Genomic DNA, 24,676 nt, shown 5'->3' with positions numbered 1-24,676 from the left:
ATACCTCCATGCTCCTCACCATGATAATGGACTAACCTCAGAAACTGTAGCAAGCCTCCAGTTAAATCCTTTTTTTTTTAATTAAGAGTTGCCATGGTTACGTGTCTCTTCACAGCAACAGAACAGTGACTAAGACAGGCTGACTTGACTCTTCAGTCTCTCTCCTCACCAGCTTCCACCATGCCTAATCTCTGATTTAGACATTTAAAACTTCGTAAGTATTACTATTTCTTATGTGCCTGTACATGTGTGTGGAGGCCAGAGGTTGGTGTCACGGGTCTTCTACCTCTTGAGACAGAATCTCTCAACGAACCTGGGGTTTACCAGCTCTAGCTAGCCAGAAAACCCCAGGGACCCGCTAATTTCTGCTTCCCCAGCCCTGGGATTACAGGCATGCCCCACCACACCCAGTTTATTACATGGGCGTTAGGGATCGGAACTCAGGTCCACATGCTCACACAGCAGGCTGAATCTACACTCACTGAATCTACAGCCCTCAGCCCACTTTTTGGCTGACTTCATCTCAGCATCTCTCTTTCAATTTAACTTTCTCCCTTCCACTTCGTTTTTCCCCAAATAGATCCGGCGGTGTGGTCACCGATTGGCACCCAGTAGCGTACTGAACATCTCTGCACCAGCGTTTACGGTAACACGCACACGCTCCCCATCGCACCCCATCCTGCGGACCTCTCCCCTAGGCGCACGCGCGCTGGCGCTGCGCTCACCCGCCGCAGGTCCCGGGCTTCCGGTTCCGCCCGGGCCCAGGGACCGAGGCTAATGGCGGCGGCGGCGGCGGAGTTGGCCGCAGAAGAGGCCGTGGAGACTGAGGATCCGGGCGCTCTGCAGCCCGGAGCCGCCCCGTTCGGCAATTTCCCTCATTATTCTCGCTTCCACCCTCCGGAGCAAAGGCTCTGCCTTCTGCCCCCGGAGCTTCTTCGACAGCTCTTCCCTCCCGAGGGTCGCGAGAGGAGGCCGATCCTAGGGCTCGACGTGGGGTGTAACTCCGGGGTGAGTGACGCGGGAGGGATCGGAGCGCCGGGAGCCCAGCAGGTGTCGCCTCCACGTCCCCTGTGGTTCTGGCCTGGGCGCAGCATCAAAACTTGCCCAAAGTGGGCTTTTAAAGAATAGCATTGACAGACACGTGCACGTCCCAGCCCCCCCTCCCCCTCCCCCGAGTTAGGAATTTTGAGTAATCCACAAATTCATTCCAAATTCCCGCCGGACTGCGGGGGAGGAGGACCGTCTAATCTGAATTCCGCCTTTTGCCTCCTCTACTGCTTTGCTGGCCTCCTGGCTGGGGACCGGGGACCCACATCTGGGAACACTGGTTCCTAGAAGAGAAGAGCCAGGGCAACAGAATCATGTCTGAAACTTAAGGCTGCAAATAGACAGTGCAGGCCAGACCTGGAGCCAGGTGCGTATTTACTTAAACCTTGTGCTAACAGAGTACAGCAGTGAACAGTAGAAAGGATCAAGAAAGAAAATAGATCGTTCTGCTAGAGGAGGGAGGCCGTAACCACCCTGCCCACCGCAAAGTGTTTTTAGGCATGTAATGATTATAAGTCAAACCACATGCAAAATAAGGAAATGCCAATCTCACCTGTTCATAGCCACTGGGATATCTTAATGGAGCAGGCAGTTTTACCCTATGATTGCAAATGCTTCCAAAGTTAGGGCCAATCCCCATCAGTCCAGAGTGGGAACTAGAGGGATGTGGAGGGAGAGCTTTACTCTGATGATGGTGGAAGAGACAGGGGTTGCCGGCGTGTTATGCTAGCACTCAAAAGACAAGGGTGGGCATCCCCACAAGTTCGAGGCTAGCCTGAGCTATATGAGACCCTGTTTCCAAAAACTACAGAGAGAGAGAGACAGAGACAGAGAGACAGACAGACATTGGTAGATGGCTGAAGGCCAAAGCTCCCGTTGAGTGGAGCTTTGGAGATCAGCAGGTGGGCTTTGTGTCCCTGTGTTCCTATACTGTGGGAAAACAGATAAAAAGATTTCCTGAAAGGAACCTGGAAACCACCGAAGATTTTAAAGTTGAAAGCAGCGTCTATAAAAACACACAGTTTTTATAGAAAAGACACAGTTGCAATTGACCAAGGCAGATGTTCCCAAATATGCATTTTTTTTTTTTTTAATTTTACATAGGGTCTTACTGGGTAGCCACACTGCCCTCCATATGTGTAGACCATGCTGGCCTCAAACACAGTTTCAGAAGGAGGAGGGAGGTAAATTTAGCGGTGTGGTGTGGGTTCTTGTGCCTTCCAGTGTGACTTTGAACTACATCGTTAGCATGACTTCACAGTTTATTAGAAATCAGACTCTCAGCCTTTACCCCATATCCACTAAGTCAGCGTCTGTATTTTAAGATGACTCCCTGGATGACCTGTATACCGTTGAAGTTAGAAGAGGTGCTAGAGATACAGCTCAAGTCTTCAGAGTGCTCGCTGCTCTTCCAGAGGAGCCAAGTTCAGTTCCCAGCGCCCTCATCAGACCGCTCACAAACACTGTAACTCCAGTTCCAGGGGACCAGATGTTCTCTTCTGGCCTCTCTGAGCACCTGCACACATATGGCATATGTAAGCACCAAGACACGTGCACACACATAAATAATAAAAGTAATTTATTTAAAAGATAGGAAAGCCTGGTGTGGAAAAAGGAACTTAATGTAGCCTAAGTCTTACTATGTCATTGGCTATGTGACTCTAGATAAGTAAATAACCTTGATCCATAATTTTTTTTTTTTTTTTTTTGGCTTTTCGAGACAGGGTTTCTCTGTGTAGCTTTGGCGTCTTTCCTGGAAATCACTCTGTAGACCAGACTGATCTCAAACTCACAGAGATCCGCCTGCCTCTGCCTCCCAAGTGCTGGGATTAAAGACATGCTCTACCACCGCCCGGCTCAATCCGTAATTTTTTTTTAAAGATTTATTTATTTATTATGTATACAGTGTTCTGCCTGCATGCCAGATCTCATTACAGATGGTTATGAGCAACCAGTGCTCTTAACCACTGAGACATCCCGCCAGCCCTCAATCCATAATTTTTAAAATGCAGAGTTTTTGGTTAATTACTCTATACCCTCATTAAAGTACATAAAACGTAAATCTGTACTTTATGATTATAAGGCAACACCTTTATAACCACTGTCAGAGTAAAGAAAAACAAAATAAAGCATTGTACCCCAGAGGGTCTTTATGTGTGTGTGCCATTTCCTATTTATAGAAGCCTTCTCCACCCACAGGTGACAGCTAGCCTGTTATCACCTTGCTTTTGTTTATAACTTACTCCTTCTCTATCCCTGAACAATCTAGTTTAGCTTTCCCACCTGGGGATTTTTTTTTTTTATAAAGGAAAACTTACATGTCCATTATGTCAATACACCACCATTATGTCTGTAATACCAGCATTTGAGAGGCTGAAGCAGGAATCACAGAGACCAGCTTGGTCTACGTAGTGAGACTTGTTTAAAAACAAACAAAAACAAAACAAAAAAGGAAACTTGCCATATGTTTTCATTGCGACTTGATTTTCTAGTCAGTAGTATGGAGTTGAAAATTCAGTCAGTGGTAGAATTGAAAATACTCTATTTTGGTGCATTAAGCCAAGGTACTCAACTTTATACTGTCAGTAATATTCCATCTTTTTTTTCCCTCTTCGGATTTTTTTTTTTTTTGGTTTTTCGAGACAGGGTTTCTCTGTGTAGCTTTGCGCCTTTCCTGGAACTCACTTGGTAGCCCAGGCTGGCCTCGAACTCACAGAGATCCACCTACCTCTGCCTCTCGAGTGCTGGGATTAAAGGCGTGCGCCACCACCGCCGCCCGGCCCTCTTCGGATTTTTGAGACAGGGTTTTCTCTGTGTAGCCTAGAACTCACTCCATAGACCAGGCTGGCCTGGAACTAACTCAGAGGTCACCAGCCTCTGCCTCCCGGGCACTAGGATTAAAGTGTGTGCCACCACAGGCTAATCTTCCATCCTAATGACTCTTATTCTTACTTGTCCATGCTACTGTTAATGGACACGTGAGTGGTTCCCACTGTGAACGGTCTTCCCTGCATGAAAAGTTGCAGAGGTAAGAACAGGAAACACCTTGGAAGAAACTTTGTAAAAAACAACGTGTTTGAGCCGGGCAGTGGTGGCGCACGCCTTTAATCCCAGTACTCGGGAGGCAGCAGAGCCAGGCGGATCTCTGTGAGTTCGAGGCCAGCCTGGGCTACCAAGTGAGTTCCAGGAAAGGCGCAAAGCTACACAGAGAAACCCTGTCTCGAAAAACCAAAAAAAAAAAAAAAAAACGTGTTTGAATTCGCTGTGGTTGCATAACTGTGGTTAATTACGCAGGGATGAGACGGTACCGTGTTTGAGAGTCAGGGGCATGCTAAGATGGTAAGAATCGTGTCGTTACACATGGCTAGAAAGACTCCCAGCGACTGGAGCTGGTAAAAGGTCAGGCAGTAGAAATGAAGGCTGTGGAGCTGAAGGCTGGATTAGGACTTCTAGAATCCGGACTTTGCCAACTGCCTCCGAGAAACAGATTTTTACAAGATGCTGCTTGCTGTATTCACCACCTTCCTGATAAGGGACACCCCTCATACTTCTGAATTCCTTTCTTTTGGTGATGAGACACCCGGAAAAAGAATGAGTTTGCCAGTGTATTGTTTAAGCTGGAAGACGCTGCTCTGGGCTCCTTGTTGCCTTCGCCACATCATTTGGGCTGTAACTTCCAAGTGCACAACTCGATCTGTGTCAGTGTCAGGATATAGGTGGCCAGGCATCGTGTGTGCATGTAATCCAGCACTCAGGAGGCGGAGGCCATCCTCAGCTATATAGTGAGTTTGAGGCCAGCATGAGCCACTTAAGAGTGACTCAAAAAAATAAAAACTATTATGAGGGTGAGGAGAAGCATGAGGGCTTTTGGAGGATGTGAGAAAGGAGAGGAGGTGAACTACTTGCTATTCAGCCTCTCTGAAGAGCAGAATTCCACCTTAACCTTTGAATCTTGAGTTCTTTAGAGGGACAGGTTTTGTAGTAGCTTTGCAAGAGTCAGAGCCTGAGGGAACAGATTTCCCTGGCTACGGCCCTTGTGGCCTGACCACTGCTGGTAGTAGCACAGTTGCTGTTGCTGATTCAGACAGCCATGGCTTAAAAGGCAGCAACAATTAAATAAAAGGACAACAATTGGCGCCCCACACTGGGTGCCAAATTGTTTTTCTCTTTTTGGGGGACTCCCCTGCAACCCAGGTCCCAAATAAATCACTCATGGAGGCTTCTTAATTATAACTGCCTGGCCTTAACTTAGCTTGTTTCTTGGCAGCTTTCTTTGAATTGTCCACCTATCTTTTGCCACTGGGCTTTCCCCATTCTCTTACTTTGTAAATCTTACTCTTACTCCATGGCTTGCTGGGTGGCTGGGTGGCTGGGTGGCTGACCGCTGGAGTCTTCCTCCTTCTCTGGCTACTTCCTCTTTTTCTTCACTCCTCCATCTCTTCTTCCTCCTCCTCCCAGATTTCTACTTCTATATATCCTCTCTGCCTGCCAGCCACGCCTATCCATTCTCCCGCCTTGCTATTGGCCATTCATTTCTTTTTTCAGACCATCAGGTGTTTTAGACAGGCACAGTAACACAGCTTCACAGAGTTAAACAAATGCAACATAAACAGAAGTAACACACCGTAAAATAATATTCTACAGATTATAGGGTTTAGAGCAGGTGCATTACAGCCTGCAGCCCCTGGAGGGCGCTGAGAGTCTGCTCATGAAAAACTGGCCTCTTTAGATTATTATGTTAAGAGCCTCACATCCGGTACAGTCAGAGGTAGGGGCAGTCTCAAGGATGAGAGATTTCTTTCCCACTGGCTGTTTGGGAGCTGCAGTGACAAGGCTCTTTTGGATTCCTCTAGGACCTGAGTGTGGCTCTGTACAAACATTTCCTTCCCCTGCATGATGGGGAGACCTGCTTAGGTGCCTCCAGAGAATTCCGCCTCCTCTGCTGTGATATAGACCCAGTCCTTGTGGAGCGAGCTAAAAAAGAATGTCCTTTTCCTGATGCTTTGACCTTTATCACCCTGGACATCATGGATCAAAGGAACAGAAAGGTTCCCCTGAGTTCATTCTTAAGCCAGTTTGGGCGTTCGGTTTTTGACATTGTCTTCTGTATGTCAGTAACCATGTGGATTCATCTGAACCATGGGGACCATGGTCTGTGGGAGTTCCTGGCCCATCTCTCCTCACTCTGCCAATACCTCCTGGTGGAGCCACAGCCCTGGAAATGTTACCGGGCAGCTGCAAGGCGCCTCCGAAAGCTGGGACTCCATCATTTTGATCATTTCCGCTCCCTCACCATCCGAGGCGATATGGCCAGCCAGATCGTGCGGATCCTGACGCAGGACCATGCGATGGAATTCGTGCACTGCTTCGGCAATACCAGTTGGGACCGAAGCCTTCTGCTGTTCAGAGCAAAGCACACCATGGAGACTCATCCAACCCCTGAGTCACCGACAGAGAGACAGAAAGGAACAGATTAGGGTACTGGGGACAGTAGAAGGACACCGCAGGAAGACAGAAAAGACACTGAAGCTTTCATACTGAGAACTGTGTTCGCATCCTGGAGCGATCCGGCAGCCTCCAGACCTGGCAGGGGCTTTTGGCAAAGTGTGGAAGCAAGCAACTGAAAAAGAATTGGTGTCTGTGTTCCCTATTGTTTGGATAGGCCCCGAGGGGAATGAATTCATAGAGCAGTGAGCTAGGCAGTCTGGGTAGAGATTGTGGTCCTGGGAAATGAAACTGCTTTTGGAAGTTGTTTTTGTTTGCTGGGGATCAAACTCAGGGTCTTTAATGTGCTAGGCAAACTACATCTCCGGCTCTAAGGGGTTATTTATAAAAAATAAGACCAGTTTAATCTTAGACTGTGTCATCTTTCTCTTTTTTTTATTTTTATTTTATGTGCATTGGTGTTTTGCCTGCATGTATGTCTGTGTGAGGGTGTCAGATCTTGGAGTTACAAACAGTTGTGAGCTGCTATATGGGTGCTGGGAACTGAACCCAGATCTTCTGGAAGAGCAGTCGGTGCTATTAACCCCTGAGCCATTTCTCAAGCTCCAAACTGTCATTTCTTTGAACTCCTTAAATCCAATCTGGTGTCTCCAGGCATTTTCTGAACCTGCTAGGCCTGCCTTGAAGCAAAGCCTCACAATGAAATCTGCAATAAGAGGTCCTGGACTGGCTACAGGAAGTGGCCAGTAGGGAAGGCAGCTTACCTTTCTAGAGCAGGCCAAGCCTCGCACAGTAGTTATAGACACTAGAAAGATTCGCCAACCAGCATTTAAAAAAAAAATACTTAGAAGTACTTAGACACTGGATGTAGTGGTGGATGCCAGCACTTGACAGACAGGGGCAGGAAGTTCAAGGGAGTTCAAGGCCAGCTTTAGCTACATAGTTTGAGGCCAGCCTGGGCTATAAATTAACACCCTGTGTTTAAAAAAACAAACAAAACCAAAGCAATGACAGCAGATGTTTAGGGCTCACAGTAAAGCTTAATTGCAGAATGTTTACGAGATACCTGTAAGGTTTGATCCCTAGCCTTCGTCTCATCCCCCATCACCCCCCCACCAAAAAAAAAAAAATTTAGTTGTGACCCTTGAGGTAGGTGGAGATTTGTGATTTGGTTCTGCAATACAGCTTAGTAATCTTGCTTTTCCTCCCTCTTCCTTCCCCCTCTCTCTTTAGTTTTCAAGACTAGGGCTCAAACACAGGACCTTGCACACACTGGCGAGTCTGCCACTGACTCCATCCCGGCCTAGTTTGGTTTGGTTTTGCTTTTTTTTTATTTTTGTTTTGTTTTGTTTTGACACAGACATCTCTATGTAGTCTTGGCTGTCTTGGAGCTTGTTATATTGACCAAGCTGGCCTTGAACTCACTGAGATCCTCCTGCCTCTGCTTTCCAAGAGCTGGGATTAAAGGTTTCCACTGTCATGCCCAGCCTTGTATTCTTTTATTGTAGCAAAATGTGTGTGACAAAATTTGTCATGCTAGCCATTTTTATTTATTTTATGTGTATTTTGTTGTTCTGCATGTATATCTGTGCACCATGTGCATGCAGTGCCCAAAGACACCAGAAGAGGGTGTCGGATCCCCTGAACTGGAGTTAACAGATGGTGTGTGGGCCGTGGGTCCTCTGTAAGAGCAGACGGTGCTGTCAGCCACTGAGCCATCTCTCCAGCCCCCGGGCTGGCATTTTTAAGTGTACAGTTGTGTGGCCTTAAGTACGTTCACAGTGAAGGTTCTGTGTTTAGCAGGCACCTTGATTCTGACACGGGTGATTTAGGATTCCATCTAGCCTTCTGCATATTTTTCCTGTTACTTTAACTTACCCACACCCCTAATGGCTCTTAAATATCCTGGGAGCTCCGCCCCCAGGGCTGCAGACTAATACTTTCCTGTTTTGTAATCATAATCCCCTGAAGTAGTTATTAGGCATCTCAAATTCAAAAGATCCCAAAAGCAAACTAATCCTATTCCAACCTAATCCCGTTGTGGCGTTCATTCATCGCACACGCTCGAGAATCCAGTGGGCTCCTCCTGTCTGCTCCCCACACTGAAATCGGTGCACAGTCCCTCCAATTCGGCAACAGCACGTGCATCCCATTCACTGCATCCGTGTGGCAGCACCTGCCTTCCAGTCCGTGTCCTGTCTTCAGCCACAGTTTACCTACACAACTGAAATAGTGCCCTCCTTTTCCTGAGCCCAGACGAGCCAAAGGATCAGAAGGAATTTTTCAGAATAAAGTATTAAACAAAAATAAGGTGCCGTCGCTTTGTGATGACACTCTGTCAACATGCTGCGGGCAACAGTTATGCTTGTTAGAGCAAAGGCTTAGAGGGGAAATGGCAGAAAACAGGAGTCTTACTTGTTTTCCAGGAGAAGGAAGTGTTACAATGAGGAGCTCTGATTGAGGGCCACAGAACATTTTAAATGTTGGAGACCGTGGGAATGGAAGAACAGAAACTGCGCTAGCTTGGGGTGGTCTCAGAATGGTCACAGTTGGAGACAGAGCCAAGTTTCCTCCTCTGTATATCTTTTTTTTTTTTTTTCCAAGACCAAGTTTCTCTTTGTGTAGCCCTGACTGTCCTGGAGCTCACTCTGTAGCCCAGGCTGGCCTCCAACCCACAGAGATCTGCCTACATCTGCCTCCCGAGTGCTGGGATTAAAGGTGTGCACCACCATGCCCAGCTGTCCCAAACCACTCGATGCAGGAAATGGTCTCAGTGACCAAAGGATATGCAGGAGCTTCATCTCCACAGTTAGAGGAGAGTACTTGGACCATGAAAGCCTTTAGGTCTGAGGCTGACCTGTTCACTAGTGACATGCTACTGAACGAGCAGTTGCTTGATCAGTTAGGAGGAACCGCTGTACTTCATTACGAGCTGCATGGCAGCTAGAAGAAAATGTGTAATTAGTGCTCATAAAGATGAGGCCCTGGATCCAAGCAATTAATGACTGCTTAATTGCTTATGAGAGCCGTGAAGACCATGAAAATACCTTTTCTCTGAGAAGAGATCATCTGTATATCAACCCAGTGTGACTAAGGTGCTGGCATCAGTAGGTTGAGCCTTTTCAGGCCTCAGGACAGACATAAACAGAGAAGGAGGCTGGGTATACTTTAACGTTTGTAAAAAGACATGAGCTGGGTGTGGGGGCTCCGCCCATAATCTCTGCACTTCGAGGCCAAGTCTGAGGATAGTGTGGAGTATACAGCGGAGCTCCAGGCCAACCTACTATGTGACAAGATCCTGTATCCAAAAGAAAAAAAAAAGAAATTTTAGGTATGTAATCGAATATCTCCAAAATGTTTTCATTCAGTTAGCAGTAGAGTGAGACCCACCAACGCCCCCTTACACTGATGATTCCAGGTCTGGCATTTCAATACAGGTGAAGTTCATCTCCATTTGGATCAGTCGTATTTCGGATGTTCAGTAGCGTGTGGCTAGTTCATGTACTTCTATGGCAAATTAGGAGGTTTCATGTTAGGTCCTTCCATGTGCCTGTCATGCTCTTAGCTGCCCCGGGATAGCTAGCGTCCGGGAGCAGATTAAACACTGTTTAAGTCAGCCTGTTTTACAAACTAAAGTTAACAAGAAGAAGCTGATAGCAGCTAATGTGGTCATAAGCTTCGGGAAACGAAGTCCGTCAGCTACAGTGGGCACAGGAGACTGGGCAGGAGAGACAAGCTGTCACTGACAGAATGTGGAATGATGGGCAAGGAGCAGTCCCTGTGAGTCTGAAGAACGGGACCTTTGGCCAGAGCAAGAACACACAGGATGGGCTGGTGACAGGCAGGTGTTAGAACGGAGCAAGTGTAAATTTTGTAGTACTTCCACATATAACAAAATACTCAGAAGCCACAGGCATTTGACTAAAAGGGACAAAATAAAGCTTCATGAGAACCAACTAAGACAATTATTATTATTTTGTTTTTGGTTCTTTTGAGACAAGGTTTCCCTGTGTAGCCCTGGCTATCCTGGAACTCAACTCTGTAGACCAGGCTGGCCTTGAACTCACAGAGATCTGCCTGCCTCTGTCTCCTGAGTGTCGGGATTAAAGGTGTGCGCCACCACCACCTGGCAGAAAATTATTTTTAATATATCTGACAAAGAACTAATCTCATACACAGCTTGTGATTAACTTGCAGACAAAACACCCACATACACAAAATACATAAATATTAAAAAAAAAAAAAAAAAACAAGTTGCAACAACTAGCAGCCCGTGCACTTGGGAGGCAGAGCTGGTGGATCTCAGTGAATTCAGCTCCAGCCTGGTCTACAGAGTTTCAGGCCAGCCAAGGCGACATAGTAAGATCTTGTTCAAAAACACCAAGGTGAGCAGCTACTTAGGAATGACACTCAAGTTTTCCTCTAGCCTCCACATTCACACATATTCACACACGCATATGCACACAGACTCGAACGTGTACGCACACACACACTGAGAAGGAAGGGTCTCCAATATAAGGATGGTGTGAATGTAAGTTCTGCTTTTGGCTGGATGTGATGCATGAATGTAATCTCAGCACTCAAAAGACTAAAGAGGCTTTCAAGTTTGAGGACTATGGGACAGCCTGGGCTACATAGCCATGCCTATGGCAAAAGAGGAATGAAAGAGAAAAGATCCTGCCTTTGTTTCTTTTCTTTTCTTTCTTTTTTTTTTTAATTCGGAGCTGAGGACTGAACCCAGGGCCTTGCGCTTGCTAGGCAAGCACTCTACCACTGAGCTAAACCCCCAACCCCTGCCTTTGTTTCTTTTTAAAAGAGTAGACAACACAGGATTACCAGTGCACTGGAGGCAGTGAGTCCAAGGCTAGCCCGCTGAGCTTGTCAAAAAAACAAACTAGGGCAGACAAGATGGTTCAGCAGTAAAGGTGCTTGCCACCAAGGCTGACAACATGAGAATCCAGAGCCAACACAAGAGAATGAACTCCTGGAAGCTGTCCCAATAGCCACACGTACACTATGGCATGTGTCCTCCATGACAATAAACAAAGAAATGTAAGAAAAAATGGAAAAGAATACATACGTTCAAGGTAATAAAAAATCAAAGCACCCTTATAAACAGGTTTAGTCATATCAAAGAATCAAGGAAAGGATAAAATGGCTCATTGCTGGAGATGGAAAACATAACCAAAAAATCAAAAGTGTTTTTGTCTTAAAGTATGTGCACTTATTTTTATTGTGTGTGGGGGGGCACATGTGCATGCAACAAGGCCAGAGGTTGGTGTTGGATGTCCTCTTCGACCGCTTCACCTTATTTTTTTAATGTATTATTATTACATATAGTATGTGTGTGTGAATGCAGTGTGTGTGTGTCTGTGAATGGAGTGTGTGTGTGTGAATGCAGTGTGTCTATGAATGCAGTATGTCAGAATGTAGTATGTGTTTTTTTTTGGTTTTTTTTGTTTTTTTTTTTTGTTTTTTTGGTTTTTCGAGACAGGGTTTCTCTGTGTAGCTTTGCGCCTTTCCTGGGACTCACTTGGTAGCCCAGGCTGGCCTCGAACTCACAGAGATCCGCCTGGCTCTGCCTCCCGAGTGCTGGGATTAAAGGCGTGCGCCACCACCGCCCGGCATATGTGTTAATGCAGTGTGTGTGTGAATGCAGTATGTGTGAGTGTGTGTGTGTGAATGCAGATGCATGTGTGCCATGTAGATGTCAAAGGCCAACTCAGGAGTTGATCTCTCCTTCCACTGTGGCTCCTGGGATCAAACTCAGGTCACCAGGCCTGCATGACAGTAGTATTTACCTGCTAAGCCATCTTGCTGGCCTTTAATTTTTTAGATAGGGTTTCTCACTGAGCCTGGATCCCACCGATTAGCTAGACTAGCTGACCAGTAATACCCAGGGATCCTCCTGTGCCTTGTCCCTGCCTCTGCTTCCCCAGAGCCAGGATCACAGGCACAAGCTGCCTCACAGCCAAGGTTTTCTGTGGGTGCTGGAGATCCAAACTCAGGTCTTCAGGCTTGCTCCTCCCCAGCCCGTGTGTACACTATGTGTGTGGTGTAAGTGTGAGGCACGTGGGGTGTACACACACACACAGTGTGGGTATGTGTGTGTATACAGGCTTATGGTGGCCAGAGATTGACATCAAGTGTCTTCCTTGATCACTCCATCTTAGTTTTGGAAACAAAGTCTGTCCTTGAACCTGGAACATAGTAGTTGACTAGGCTGGTCAACGAACTCCAGGGATCCATCACCCCACACTGCTGCTGTTACAGATGTGCACCACCACACAATGCCTTTTTTTTTTTTTTTTTTGGTTTTTCGAGACAGGGTTTCTCTGTGTAGCTTTGTGCCTTTCCTGGATCTCGCTCTGTAGACCAGGCTGGCCTCGAACTCACAAAGATCCGCCTGGCTCTGCCTCCCGAGTGCTGGGATTAAAGGCGTGCGCCACCACCGCCCGGCTGCGCCACCACCGCCCGGCCACAATGCCTTTCTATGTGGGTGCTAATGGTCTTAACGGAGGTCCTCACGTGTGTCTGGTACACACCTCACTGGCTGCACCATCTCCCTGGCCCTGATGCACATACTTTTAAAAGATTAAATTTAAATAATTTTCTAAATTAAGCAATGCTTTCCTAAAGCTGACTAAAACAACTCTTATGAATACCCTGTTGCCTCATTCACCTATATCTGCCTGGTTTTTTTTCTCTAACAGCACAGCCAAGATGTTTGGAAGGTTTAAACACTTCCTGTCTCCATTACTGACTACGTATGTCTTTCTCAACCATTCCATATCTGGTTTTGCCGGTCTCCAGTGATGTGTGGCTAAAGTCATAAGAATGTCTGTGCTGACCCCACCTTGGAAGCACTGGAAACTTGTTGGTCTTTGGACATCTGGCTTGGACTCTGGTGATGACATCCCTCTGGTTTCCTTTCTCCTCTGCAGATCCCTGTCTAATGTTGGCATTCCTTGGGATTCTGTCACAGCACCCCCTCTCCTCCTGTATGAGTTCCTCCACCCTGTGGTGCCCCCAATTTTTTTAAAGATTTATTTATTTATTATGTATACAGAAGAGGGTGCCATATCTCATTATAGATGGTTGTGAGCCACCACGTGGGTGCTGGGAATTGAACTCAGGACCTCTGGAAGAGCAGTCGGTGCTCTTAACCTCTGAGCCATCTCTCCAGCCTGGTGCCCCCAATTTTAATAACTTGTAGATTTCTTTAGTTCAGATCCTCTCTTGAGCTTCAAAATTATTTACCAAAAGCCAACATTATTGCTTTTCATCCTTTATTTTTTATTTTATTTTATCTTTTATGTGTATGAAGGTGTTTTGCCTTCCTGTGTATCTGTGCACTATATGTCTGCCTGGTGCCTGCTGGGCCAGAAAAGGGTGACAGATCCCCTGGAACTAGAGTTACAGACAGTTGTGAGCCTTCATGTGGGTGCTGCTGGGAATCAGACCCAAGTCGAAGAGCACCCAGTGCTCTTAACCTCTGAACCAGCTATCCAGTCCAGCCCCCAACTCCCCCCGCCCACTGGTATATATTCATTGTACATAATATATCATAAAAAAAACATGTATTTTGACTGTACTCATCCTCCCATACCATCCTTCCCCCCATTTCTCCTCGTCTCCTTTCCCCCAGTCTCTCTTCTGCGTTCATGCCATATATGGACGTGAGTTTTAGCATCCTAATCTTTTCATATCATGGCACACATAGGAAATGATGGGATTTTCTATCTTGGATGATGCAATACAGCACGGACAAGCTTGTCCTAAGGATTGATGTGCAGCATGTCTGTACACATAACCCCCTCCCCACCCCCATGGGGAACAGCACTGGTCAGTGTGCAGCATGTCTATAGCCTACCCCGGGAACAGCACTGGTCAGTGTGCAGCATGTCTGTAGCCTCCCCCGGGAACAGCAGCAGTTGGGAAGGAAGTACTCACCCTGGACAGGCATCTCCAGCTGGATGTCTTCTGGGCATTTCAGTGTCAACCTGTTTGGAAGTAAGCACGCCATCTCCTAAGCCTTCTTTCTCCAGCATCTTTTATTTCAGTGTGTGGTCCTACTATCTGCAAAGTATACAGTTGAAAGGTCTGGCCTCCTCTCCACTTCCTTCCACTTATAATCCCAAGGTCCATTGCCTCTGTTGCTATGAATTTCATTTTCTTTTTTTTGTTGTTTTTTTGTTTTGTTTTTCCGAGACAGGGTTTCTCTGTGTAGTTTTGGTGCCTATCCTGGATCTCACTCTGTAGACCAGGCTGGCCTCGAACTCACAGAGATCTGCCTGACTCTTCCTCCCGAGTGCTGGGATTAAAGGCATGCGCCACCACCACCACCCAGCAGTTTTGGGTTTTTTGAGACATGGTCTCTCTATTATTCAGCCCTGGCTGTCCTGAAACTCCATATGTAGACCAAGCTGGCCTTGAACTCCCAGAGATCCATGTACCTCTGCTTCCTGAGAGCTGGGATAGAAGTGTGCCGCACCAGGCCTAGCCTGCTATGTTTTCTTTAAGTCATCTTATACCCATCACTTCTATTATTTTCTACTCCAGACCACATCCCTTCTCCTTTTTCTCCCCAGTTGTTATAAATATTTTCAGTCTGGTGTCCTGACTTCAGTCTTACCTCTGTCCACATTGTGACCATAGTGGTCTTTCCAAAATATAAATCTGAAGTCAGGTTTAGTGATGTACTTTTGATCCCAGCACTTAGGAGGCAGAAATAGGCAGCTCTCTGAGTTCGAGGCCAGCCAGGTCAACATAGGGAGTTCCAGGCCAGCCAGGGCTACACAGTGAGAACCTTTCTCAAAAAAGAAAAACAAAACACAAAATACAAATCTGATTTTGCATCCCTCCAGCTCTATCCCTAACCCTCACCTAAAACCATGCCAAGGCTCTGCTTTGCTCCTAGGATAAAGTATAGCTTTTACACTGCTTACTTTTCCAAAGTCATCCTTGCTACTCAGCCTAATACTGTATGCATAGGGCCTAACATAGAGTAAAGGCTCAGCAAAAATTTGGGGGACTGAACCCAGGACCTCACACATACTAGTCAAGTACTCTACCACTGAGCTGTATCCCCAGCCCTTTATTTACTTTTTGTTTTGAGATGGAGTCTCATTTAGTTGCCTAAACTGGCTTTTGAAATCACTCTGTAGCCCAGCAAGCCTTGAACTTGTGATCTTCCCAAGTATCGAGGACTACAGGCCTGAACCATTGGGTCCAACTCAAAAAAGAAGTTCAAGGATGTGAGCAGACCCATCATTATCTTGCAGGTGAGAGATTTCAAAATATATTGGCAATGACTTACTCCTACTGAGAAAATGAATGAAACGCTAGCCAGCTCCTTTCTTCCTCTTACTAGGTAGTAGTAACGTCTAGATTGTGTCCTGGAGTTGATCCAACTTGAAGACAGGCAGGTAAGGGTGTTCTGAGAAGCCAGTTAGCAATCTGACCACATCTTACTGCCAGGAGTTCTAAATCTGGGTCATCTCATCAACTGATACAACAGTAAAGTGACTATGGTGTCAGCCTCTGAAGATGCCCAACACTGAATGGCTGACCACATGGTATCAAAGCAGAGAATCTGGGGAGATGGCTTAGTGCTTATGAGTACCTGTTCTTGCAGCGGACCAGAGTTAAGTCTCAACACTCACAAGGTGGCTCACAATCATCCACAATTCAGTTCTGGGGGATCTGATGTCCTCCCCTGACTTCTGTGAGCACTAAGCACTCAATTGGTGCACAGATATCTATGCAGGCAAAACACCACCCATGCGCAAAAATAAATCAATCTTTAAAAACAGTAAGAGTATGCTATTCAAATGCTGGTGTGAGTGGTGAGGGCGTGGCTCTCCAAGGTCATGATTACTGTACACATAGTTATGCCATACCATCACACGGGGTTTGTAAACAGCGGCCTGCAGCTCCAGACAAGGAAAGGACACTATTAGTGATGGAGAATAAGAATGGAGAATCAACTTTCGGACTTCCAAGTTTTAATAAACTGATTAAAAACTAAATCAAAATGTAATAAGCCTCTTCAAAGAAAATAACCATGGAACATTGCTACAGTTTCACATCTTGTCTCTGGACAAAGGTCTGTGACGCATAAAGTCTGCCAAAATCTGACAGCCAAAATATCCAGTGTGTGAGAGCCTGTACGGAGGGCAAGGACAGGCAGATGTTCTGTCTGTGTTTATTAAATAAGGATAAATGTGAATGGAGAAAAAATCCAGACGTGGTTTGCTTCCAAAAGTTCAGTTACTTGCAAATATTCCAAAGTAATCAGAAATGCCTGGCAGACTCAAGATTTCCATCCCAAGCACAGGATACAACAGATACATCATTCATATTGGACTTTAAAGCCCTTTGAGGGAAGAACTGTGTCTAATTGTTGTTATACTCCTAGGATTAGCCATTAATCCCCATTCAATAAATACCGGATGATTGGGCAAGGATTAATCAGTCCTGTAGTGTTCCAAAGATGCCATAATTGAGCATCAAGAAATCTGGTGAAAAGGGAATGGAAGGCCATGGATTTGGTCCCACATCGAGTGCTTGCTTGACCTGGGCACACCTGCAAATCCTAACACCTAGGAGACTGAGACAGGAGGAATTATCCAGTGAGAACCTTGTTTGTTTGTTTGTTTTGTTTTTAAATCCAAAATGACTCCTTTATCCATATGTTCATTCTGTTTTCCATACAAAACTTCCTTCACTAACTCTCCAACTAGCTTGCTATCCCATGCCGGTAATTAGCTTTTTACCGCTCTCTTGTCCTGCCTAGATCCTACTAAGTTTTCTGTCTTCAAAATCCCACTTTAAATGAGATGCCTTCTTCAGAGAGGAACTCTTTAATTAATCCCAGCCAACCTGACCACCCTATGTTCTCTTATGGTTTATGTCCCTTTACTGGACTAATTTCACTTTAAGGCTTATCCTGTACACATACGACAGAAGCCATTTTAATAAAATATACATTGTGTCCAATGTATATCCATTGGACATCCAGGCCAGTTCGTACAATGCAGGTTGTGAAGGTTAAACTTATCCTCAGAAGGGCAAGTAAGTGTTCAAGGACCAAAACGGTGGCAGAAGCTATAGGATCACAGTAAGTTCGAGGTCAGCCTGGCCTATTTCCCGAGTTCTTGGTTAGCCAGGGTTATATGGAGACCCCGTCTCAACATACGCCTCATAGCCAATAGACCAACGAGAATGGTCCTGAGCTCTTAGGTTGCTAGGGCCTGAGTGAGTTAATTAGCTTGTTTCCTCTAGCCAGTGGTCTGAACTACACTTTCCTCTTCCCGGATAGGAAGTGGTTAAAATCCAAGGCAGTATCCTTTTTCTGCGCTAGAGATCTGCCTGCCTCTGCTTCCCCAGTACTAGTGTGAGGATTAAAAGCGAGAGCAATCACGCCTGGGTCTGCCTTGCCTCTTAAACCTGTACTGCTTTCTACAAATGATGCCTGTTCCTCGCCCAGTTTCCAGCTATCTGGGAAGACCCCGACCTAGAGAAGGAAAAGAGAGAGCATTTAAGGCCAAGGAGACGCTCGGGCCTCTTCCCATAGATTTACTCCCAACACGTAAGCAGGAATGGCAAATTACAAACACTGCTCTCAACCACATACACGTGCACGCCCAGACCCACAGAAGCAGACGCGCATGCCCGTGGGCCCGCGGGAACCTACTTAGTTTTCTCTGTTCTAAATGCCCGCATTCCCGCCCCGCTCGGCGCGGCCTGGCATCCCCAACCCCGGCACTGGGAAGGTTTTGCCGGTCAGCTCCGGCCTGGCGCAGAGTGTGTCTCCGTCGAGGGGGAGGGGAGGCCCTTCCCACCCGGGCGGAAGCGGCGCGCGCCGGCCGGGCAGACTTAGCTCTCGTCCTGGGAACATCTGGACAGAGCTGGGAGGGGCGCGCGCCCAGGCTGAGCTTGGATTGGCTGCGCGGGAGGAGGGAGGCGGGGCCTCGGCGAGGGGCGGGGCTCGCTGGCCCCTTTAAAGCCTTGACATCAAGAGGCGGCTCTGGTACCCCCCTTTTTCTGTCCCCCCCCAAGATGCGGCCATGGATCCGGCGGACCAGGCCTGCCGGGCTCAGCACCTGATCTCGGTGAGTTCAGGCCTGTTTAGCCTTTAACGGGCTGTGAGGCGGGGGGCCGTACGCCCTGGGCGGGGGCCGGGGAGTGTGGAGTGAAAGGCTCTCGTGGCAGCTTAGGCTCGAAGGGGCCGCGAGGCTTCCGGCCCACACCTCGCCGCCTGCCAGTCCCTCCCGCCGCACTCTCTCAGGAGGGGTCCTGCTGTGACTTTGTCCACCCCCCACCCCACCCCCTCCCGCCCCTAAGCGCCATCCTCGCGCACACTCGGTGGCCCCGGAAGGGAAACTTTCGGGAGTGGGGGATGTTCCGGTGGCGGGCCTCCCTCCCTCTTTGAAAGCACTGACCTTGCCCCCACTGCGTCTCCCACCCTACCCGCATCCCGCGGTCCCGGTACTGTTTAGCGGTGCTGGGTTGCCGAGGGAGGGGGCTCTCCCCAAAGCGCAGGCGCACACCGGAGCCTGGGGGCACCCCGTCGTACTCCTTCCAGTCCCTGTGGCCCGGGGCTGTAGGGCGTGGGGGAGGCGGGGAAAGGCGGAGTGACCGGGTCTTGGGAACAACCCTACTGAGGCTCCGAGGGGCTAGGGGAAGAAGCCCGACAGGCTCCTTGCTGAATAGAGGCTGAGGGGGGAGAAGGGCTGGGCTGGAGCGTGGACAGGGCAGCCCCGACAGAAAAGGCTTTCTGGGTTTGGGCTGGGATGCTAAAAAAAAAAAAAAAAATGCAGAGAATTTATCTGTGCCTGACAGTCCCTTGGTTTAGCAGGCCCGGGAAAGCGGCGGTTGGGACCCCAACTCTCTCTCTACATCCCGGGCAGAAGGCCCCTCTTGTCTCTCTAGCCCTGGCGCTGTCCCAAGGGCACAGAAGGCCTTCACCTCCCCATAGGTCTGGCTTTCCAGAGGGTTCAGCCAAACCCACCCAGCCTGCCTAGCAGCTGCCTTTTAAAGACCCGCTTCCTCAGGAGCTAGGGGTCTTAATTAGGCTTGAGGGCTTCCTTAGCTTTAAAGGCAATCTGTCATTTTCCTCTCCAGGAACTCTCTTTTGCATTCTCCAGTGGGTCCTCCTGCTTAAACACAATTGTCAGCCAGAGGAAGTGGTAGGAGACAGAGGCCGGGACCAGAACTGGTTTGAGGAACCATGGAGAAAGAGTCTGTCTCACTATTGTGTGTCCAGTCCTTTGAGGGGAAGTGAGCAATTGCTTTGTTGTAGACCCTCTTTTATCTTACACACACACACACCCCAATCTGGCCTGAAAGCCTGGCGCACGGATTTTGAACCCCAACCCCAGGGTGAGATGAATGGAGTTTCTTGCTCCAGAGAGACCACGAGTATTTTTGTCTAGAGAGGTATTCCTACAGTAATCATTTGGTTCTGCCTTCAGCGCCTGTGGTCTGTGCCTAAGGTGTCTTTGGCTTCATAGTATCCTCCTCCAGCTCCAGCCTTTGAAGGAAAACCCTAGACAGGGAGACTGCTGTCTCAGGCTGCAGAGAACTTCATCAGAAGGCAGGGAAGGTTTGTGTGTGGGCACTGAGTTGCTGTCAAGATGGCCAGAGTGATGCGCTTTGGGCCCTGCGCTTCCAGCCTTTTCTGACCTTGAGCAAGATAGTTTGCTTCCACGGGGCTCAATTTCCTTCATCTTCAACACTCAGCAGTAGGAGCAGAAAGATCTAAAAATCCCTCCCACTGGTGGGCGACTGGAGAGGGGAGGAAGGTCCTCCAGCAGGGTGTCTCCATTAAGAGCTAAAATGCTGGGCCACAGTTGATGAGGATTAGACTTTTGGATTGAGAGAACAGAACTCTGTTCTGCCTGTGAATAGTCCTTTTCTGCTCACCCTGGTGCCTTGGGATATGAGCTCCTGCTGGCTCAGGCTCAGCCCACCCATCAAGGTGAGACATCATGACTGGGCCAGTCTTTGAGTTGGATCTTTGGGGAGGGGTTGAGAGAGGAGGAGGCAGCCAAGGGCCAGCGGGGTAGGCAATTCCCAGGAGACAGTTTGCATCTCAGCTGTTGGGACTTGTTTTAGGATCTGAGCCAGAGAGCCCAGCACATTCATCCACCCTCTTGTGGGAAGAGGGCAAGGAGGGCCCCACCGCTGTTGCCCATCCTACCTGCTGGCTCCACACACTGCACCTCTGTACTCACCCCAGCTCCCAAGCAGCGAGGAGGAGACGCTGCCACAGCCCTGTTTTTCCCAGCCCCCTTACCTCTTTGAGGTAGGGCTCTCTCAGGACTCTGGTACTCCAGGTTAGGACTTGCTTTCCAGCCCAAGAGCCAGAAGGCTTCATAGTCTTGTTTATTTTCATCCTTGGTCTCCCAGGTGAAGGGGAGTATTGTCGGAGATTGTGGTGGTTAAAGAGGCCCTGGGATGTGAGGCACATTGTCTGTCCTGCATTGTCTTTTACTCTGCCAGCTGTCCTAGGCCTGGGGAGCCCGCTAGCCTCAGCCCTGCTACCCTGTGTTAGGAAGCTTCTGCAGGAGGCTTGTAGGTTAAACCCCAAGAAACCTCCCTCACGGTTGTGAAGCCCTTGAAATGGATAATGGAAACTCCCAGGGAGGTCAGTTTCCCAGAAAGCAGTTACTGGTGGAGTTCCTATCAGAGTGAAGGATGCAGCTGTTGCTAGGCAGACGCAGCAATCCCATCTTGCGGAATGGCTCTGAGGCTGGCCAGCCCGAGGCCCTGTGGAGGAGAAAGGACAGCCCAAGTGAGGGCTGAGGGGCCCCGGCGGGCAGACCCGGGTCACCAGACCTCTGTCTCTTAGAACAGGTACCGTTTTTCACTCCTGCTTCCCTCAGCCCCTCCCCCAGTCCCGTTGCTACTGCCGGCCGGCCGCCTTGACAACCCTCGCCTGAACCTGGCAGCCCCTCCAGCCTGTCTGGCTGCACTAATGGAGTGATTGGATTTTCTATACTTGGAGTTTGGAGTTTTTGATTGAACATGCAAATTTATGTAAATCAATCTGAGATCTGCCACCACATCAAAACAATGTCGAGCCTCCACAGGCTGGAAGGAATCCTAGAGAAGAATCTAGTCCAAGACCCACCTTCAAGTTAGAAATGGGGAAACTGAGCCGGGTATGGTGGCCCATGTCCTTTAATCCCAGCGCTCGTGAGGCAGAAGCAGGCGGATCTCTGTGAGTTTGAGGCCAGCCTGGGCTACAGAGTGAGTTCCAGGACAGCCAGGGCTGCACAGAGAAACCCTGTCTCAACACCCCCACCCCAAACAGGGAAGCTGACAGAAAAGAAGTGATTCACATGGTGGTGAGTGCCCCAAGATGGGATTCAAGCTTCTCGACTCTGGTTTACATGGTTTTCTGACTTAGTCTCTCATTCATGAGAAAACTGGTTGTGTTTAAATCAAAGAATGCCGGTTCTTGAACTGAGGTAGCTATTTAGAGCGTTAGCCTAGGGTTCCCTGGGTGCTTTGGTCAGCTTCTAATTGGCTGAAGAAAAGCTGGAGCAACAGAAGATGAGATCATTGATGGCTTCCTGCCTTGGCTCTTCCGGTTCCCTGGGAGCTGAGGTTTGTGTTCCCAGCATCGGCACAGGGCTAGGCACACAGTAGGCCGTGCTAGGCACACACAGTAGGCTGTGCTAGGCACACAGTAGGCTGTGCTAGGCACACACAGTAGGCCGTGCGCATAGCTGCAGAATCTTGTTATCCGTGATCCTAGTTTGAATGTCCGCCGCTTCCCTCCTTGGATACAAACGGGAAAGGCCTACTGCGGGTTTCCACCTGCCCTCTTGGATATTGGGCCAGCAGGGCATCCCCTGCCGAGTCCCACTTGCTGTGGGAAGGATCGCATCATTTGAAGACCATTGCCAAAGGTGGATAGGTGCTACAGTGATAAGCTTGTTCCCAAGACACAGTTTTACAGTGACATTTTTTTTTCCCTGTGCTGAGGATTGAACCCAGGGCCTTACAGATGCCAGGCCCTGTCCTCACTTCTTGACTTGCTCCACTCCCTGACACTCCATTGCCTCTTGTACTGTGCTGTGACGTGCAGCTGTCCGGAGCCCTCTCTTATCCTGTGGTCCCCTCGTTTAGGGATGATGGTTCAGGCAGCCGTGGGCCTGCTTCTCTGCACTCCAGGAGAGTAGAGCAGGGACTCAAAGACAAAGGCCATCACTCCCTGCCAGGGCTGCCCACTCGGTCCTGCTGCAGCCTTGTGAGAAAGCGTGGGACACACATCTGGGGTCTGTCTATACCTTCCACCCCACCCACATCTGGAGGAAACGCACTTCTCATGAACATGTTCCTAAAACTGCCGGTGCGGAGCCGACATCTCCAGTTCCCAACTGCCCCGCAACTTTCAGCACTGGGGGGTCTTAGCTCCATTGGAGCAAGGGCCTTCTCCCTGGGCCTCAGTTTCCCAGCCAGGGCTCATGAATTAATAACACATCATCATTGGGGTGTGGCACCTGCTCCATAATTACCGTTTTTCTCAGCTCTGGGAGTTACTCAGATGAAAGAGGTCTGAGGGGGGCAGGCTGTTATTAAGGTGAATTATCATTGTTATTACTGATTTCTAAAAACCCAGTAGGTGCTTAGAAGAACCCAGTTAGGCACAGCATCCTGAACCTTGTGCGGGTCCTTGAGCTCTGGGAGCTTAGTAGTACTCAACTAAGCTTTTTATTTAAAAAAAAAAAAAAAAGAAAGAAAAGAAAGAAAGAAAAGGAAAGGAAAAGAAAAATTACAGGGCCAGGGATATAACCCAGTAGTAAAGAGCTTGAAAAGCCCTGGGTTCCATCTCGAACACTGGTTTTGTTTGTTTGTTTAAACAGCTCTTTTAAAAGGAGGGTCGATCCATGCTGGTGTTTGTATTGTCGCCCACAGGGCCTGAGCAGTAGGTCTGCATTTCTCCTACATCTCAGCCTAGATTTGCTTCTGACCCCAGGGGGAAGCTATGAAGGACCCTGGAACCCCTGGGGGTGTGGTCCTGGGGTTCACGGGGGCTAAATTTCCAAAGGCTGATTCACTTTACACCAGCTGGATTGAGGTAGGGGCTGTAATTGGTCCTTTTTGTGCAGGGATGTGTTGAGACATCCCTGTAGAAATTGCCACAGCAGCCCTGGGCATTTCTAGCAGTCATTTGCCTATGTTATTCCCACCTGACTTAAAAGTCTCCCCTGGATCAACCTCATACCTCTTAGTACCCAAGTTGTGTGTGGATTGGAGGGTGGTCTGCTTATCCTGCTGTCTGACTGAGACTTTGCTTCTTCCCAAGGATCTAGATTAGTGGTTCCCAACCTTCCTAATTCTGCGACCCTTTAAAACAGTTCCTCGTGTTGTGGTGACGCCCGATCATAAATTATTCCTATTTCTACCCCACAACTGTAATTTTGCTACTGTTATGAACCTTAATGTAAACATCTGATATGCAACCCCTGTGAAAGGGCCGTTTGACCCCTCCCCCAAAGGGGTCGCGACCCCCAGGTGAGGACTGCTGGTCTAGATGGCACATAGCTCTCGCCACTTTCTGAGTAGTACTGCTGCTGTGCCCTCACCACAGACTGGGGACACAGCAGCCTCTCTTACCCCGGAGAAGAAACGGAGCCAAGACGTTGGTACGCATGGTCAGAGTCCACACACACACACATCTGGCCAGGCTGCCTCACCTGCTCCTGGGATGTTTGCTCTGCTTATTCGTGCAGGACTGTGGATGGGCACAGCTGGGAGACGCTTTAGAGCAAACTTGGCTAGCCCATAGTGATGGTACAGGCCTGTGATGCCAGCAAGACTCCCTCAGAATGGCACTTGGTCAAGTAGTTTGTTTTTTAATTGTTTTTGTTTTTTTGAAAGAAGTGCTTACTCTGTAGCTCAGACTGGCCTCCTGGAACTCACTATGTTACCCAGAATGGCTTCAAATTTGTAGTCATTCTTCAGCCTCCCAAGCAGTGGATTACAGGTGTGAGCCACTCCGCTTATAGGAATTGTATTTTGGGAGTGACGGGACCCAGGCCTTAAGGACATAGCCCAGACAAGGGTTGTACTACCCTTGTACATCCACTGACTCCTCGAGACAGGGTCCCTCTATGTAGCCCTGACTGTCCTGTAACTCTCTGTAGGCGATGCTGGCCTTGAATTT

General features: G+C 48.4%; 2 protein-coding genes and 1 long non-coding RNA gene across 5 annotated transcripts in view; 2 read left to right on the top strand and 1 right to left on the bottom strand.

Moving 5' to 3' along the window:
* Positions 1-642: 642 nt before the first annotated feature.
* On the top strand, positions 643-6,903 carry Bcdin3d (BCDIN3 domain containing RNA methyltransferase). The gene is made up of 2 exons (XM_052748928.1): positions 643-1,008; positions 5,901-6,903. The coding sequence occupies exons 1-2, from the start codon at positions 778-780 to the stop codon at positions 6,522-6,524; spliced, it is 855 nt and encodes a 284-aa protein (XP_052604888.1). The 5' UTR covers positions 643-777; the 3' UTR covers positions 6,525-6,903.
* Positions 6,377-23,173, bottom strand: LOC128117080 (uncharacterized). Of its 2 annotated transcripts, XR_008220704.1 has the most exons (4): positions 18,939-23,173; positions 14,446-14,495; positions 9,540-9,999; positions 6,377-6,486 (listed from the first exon to the last, which is right to left on the bottom strand). It is a non-coding gene; the product is annotated as an uncharacterized LOC128117080 (long non-coding RNA). The 2 variants fall into 2 exon arrangements; XR_008220703.1 differs by lacking the exon at positions 18,939-23,173 and having other exon boundaries at positions 14,446-15,652.
* Nckap5l (NCK associated protein 5 like) overlaps positions 18,477-24,676 on the top strand; it is a 38,003-nt gene continuing 31,803 nt past the window's right edge. For both annotated transcript variants that reach the window (XM_052748927.1, XM_052748926.1), the window contains exon 1: positions 18,477-18,608. The gene's annotated coding sequence lies outside the window, so the exon portion shown is untranslated. The remainder of the gene's footprint in view (positions 18,609-24,676) is intronic.

Source organism: Peromyscus californicus, unplaced genomic scaffold, assembly GCF_007827085.1.
Source record: "Peromyscus californicus insignis strain IS unplaced genomic scaffold, ASM782708v3 Scaffold_20__1_contigs__length_68692818, whole genome shotgun sequence".
Lineage (NCBI taxonomy): Eukaryota > Metazoa > Chordata > Mammalia > Rodentia > Cricetidae > Peromyscus > Peromyscus californicus.
The sequence above is the reverse complement of the archived record's forward strand: the minus strand, read 5'-3'. Positions and strand labels throughout refer to the sequence as shown.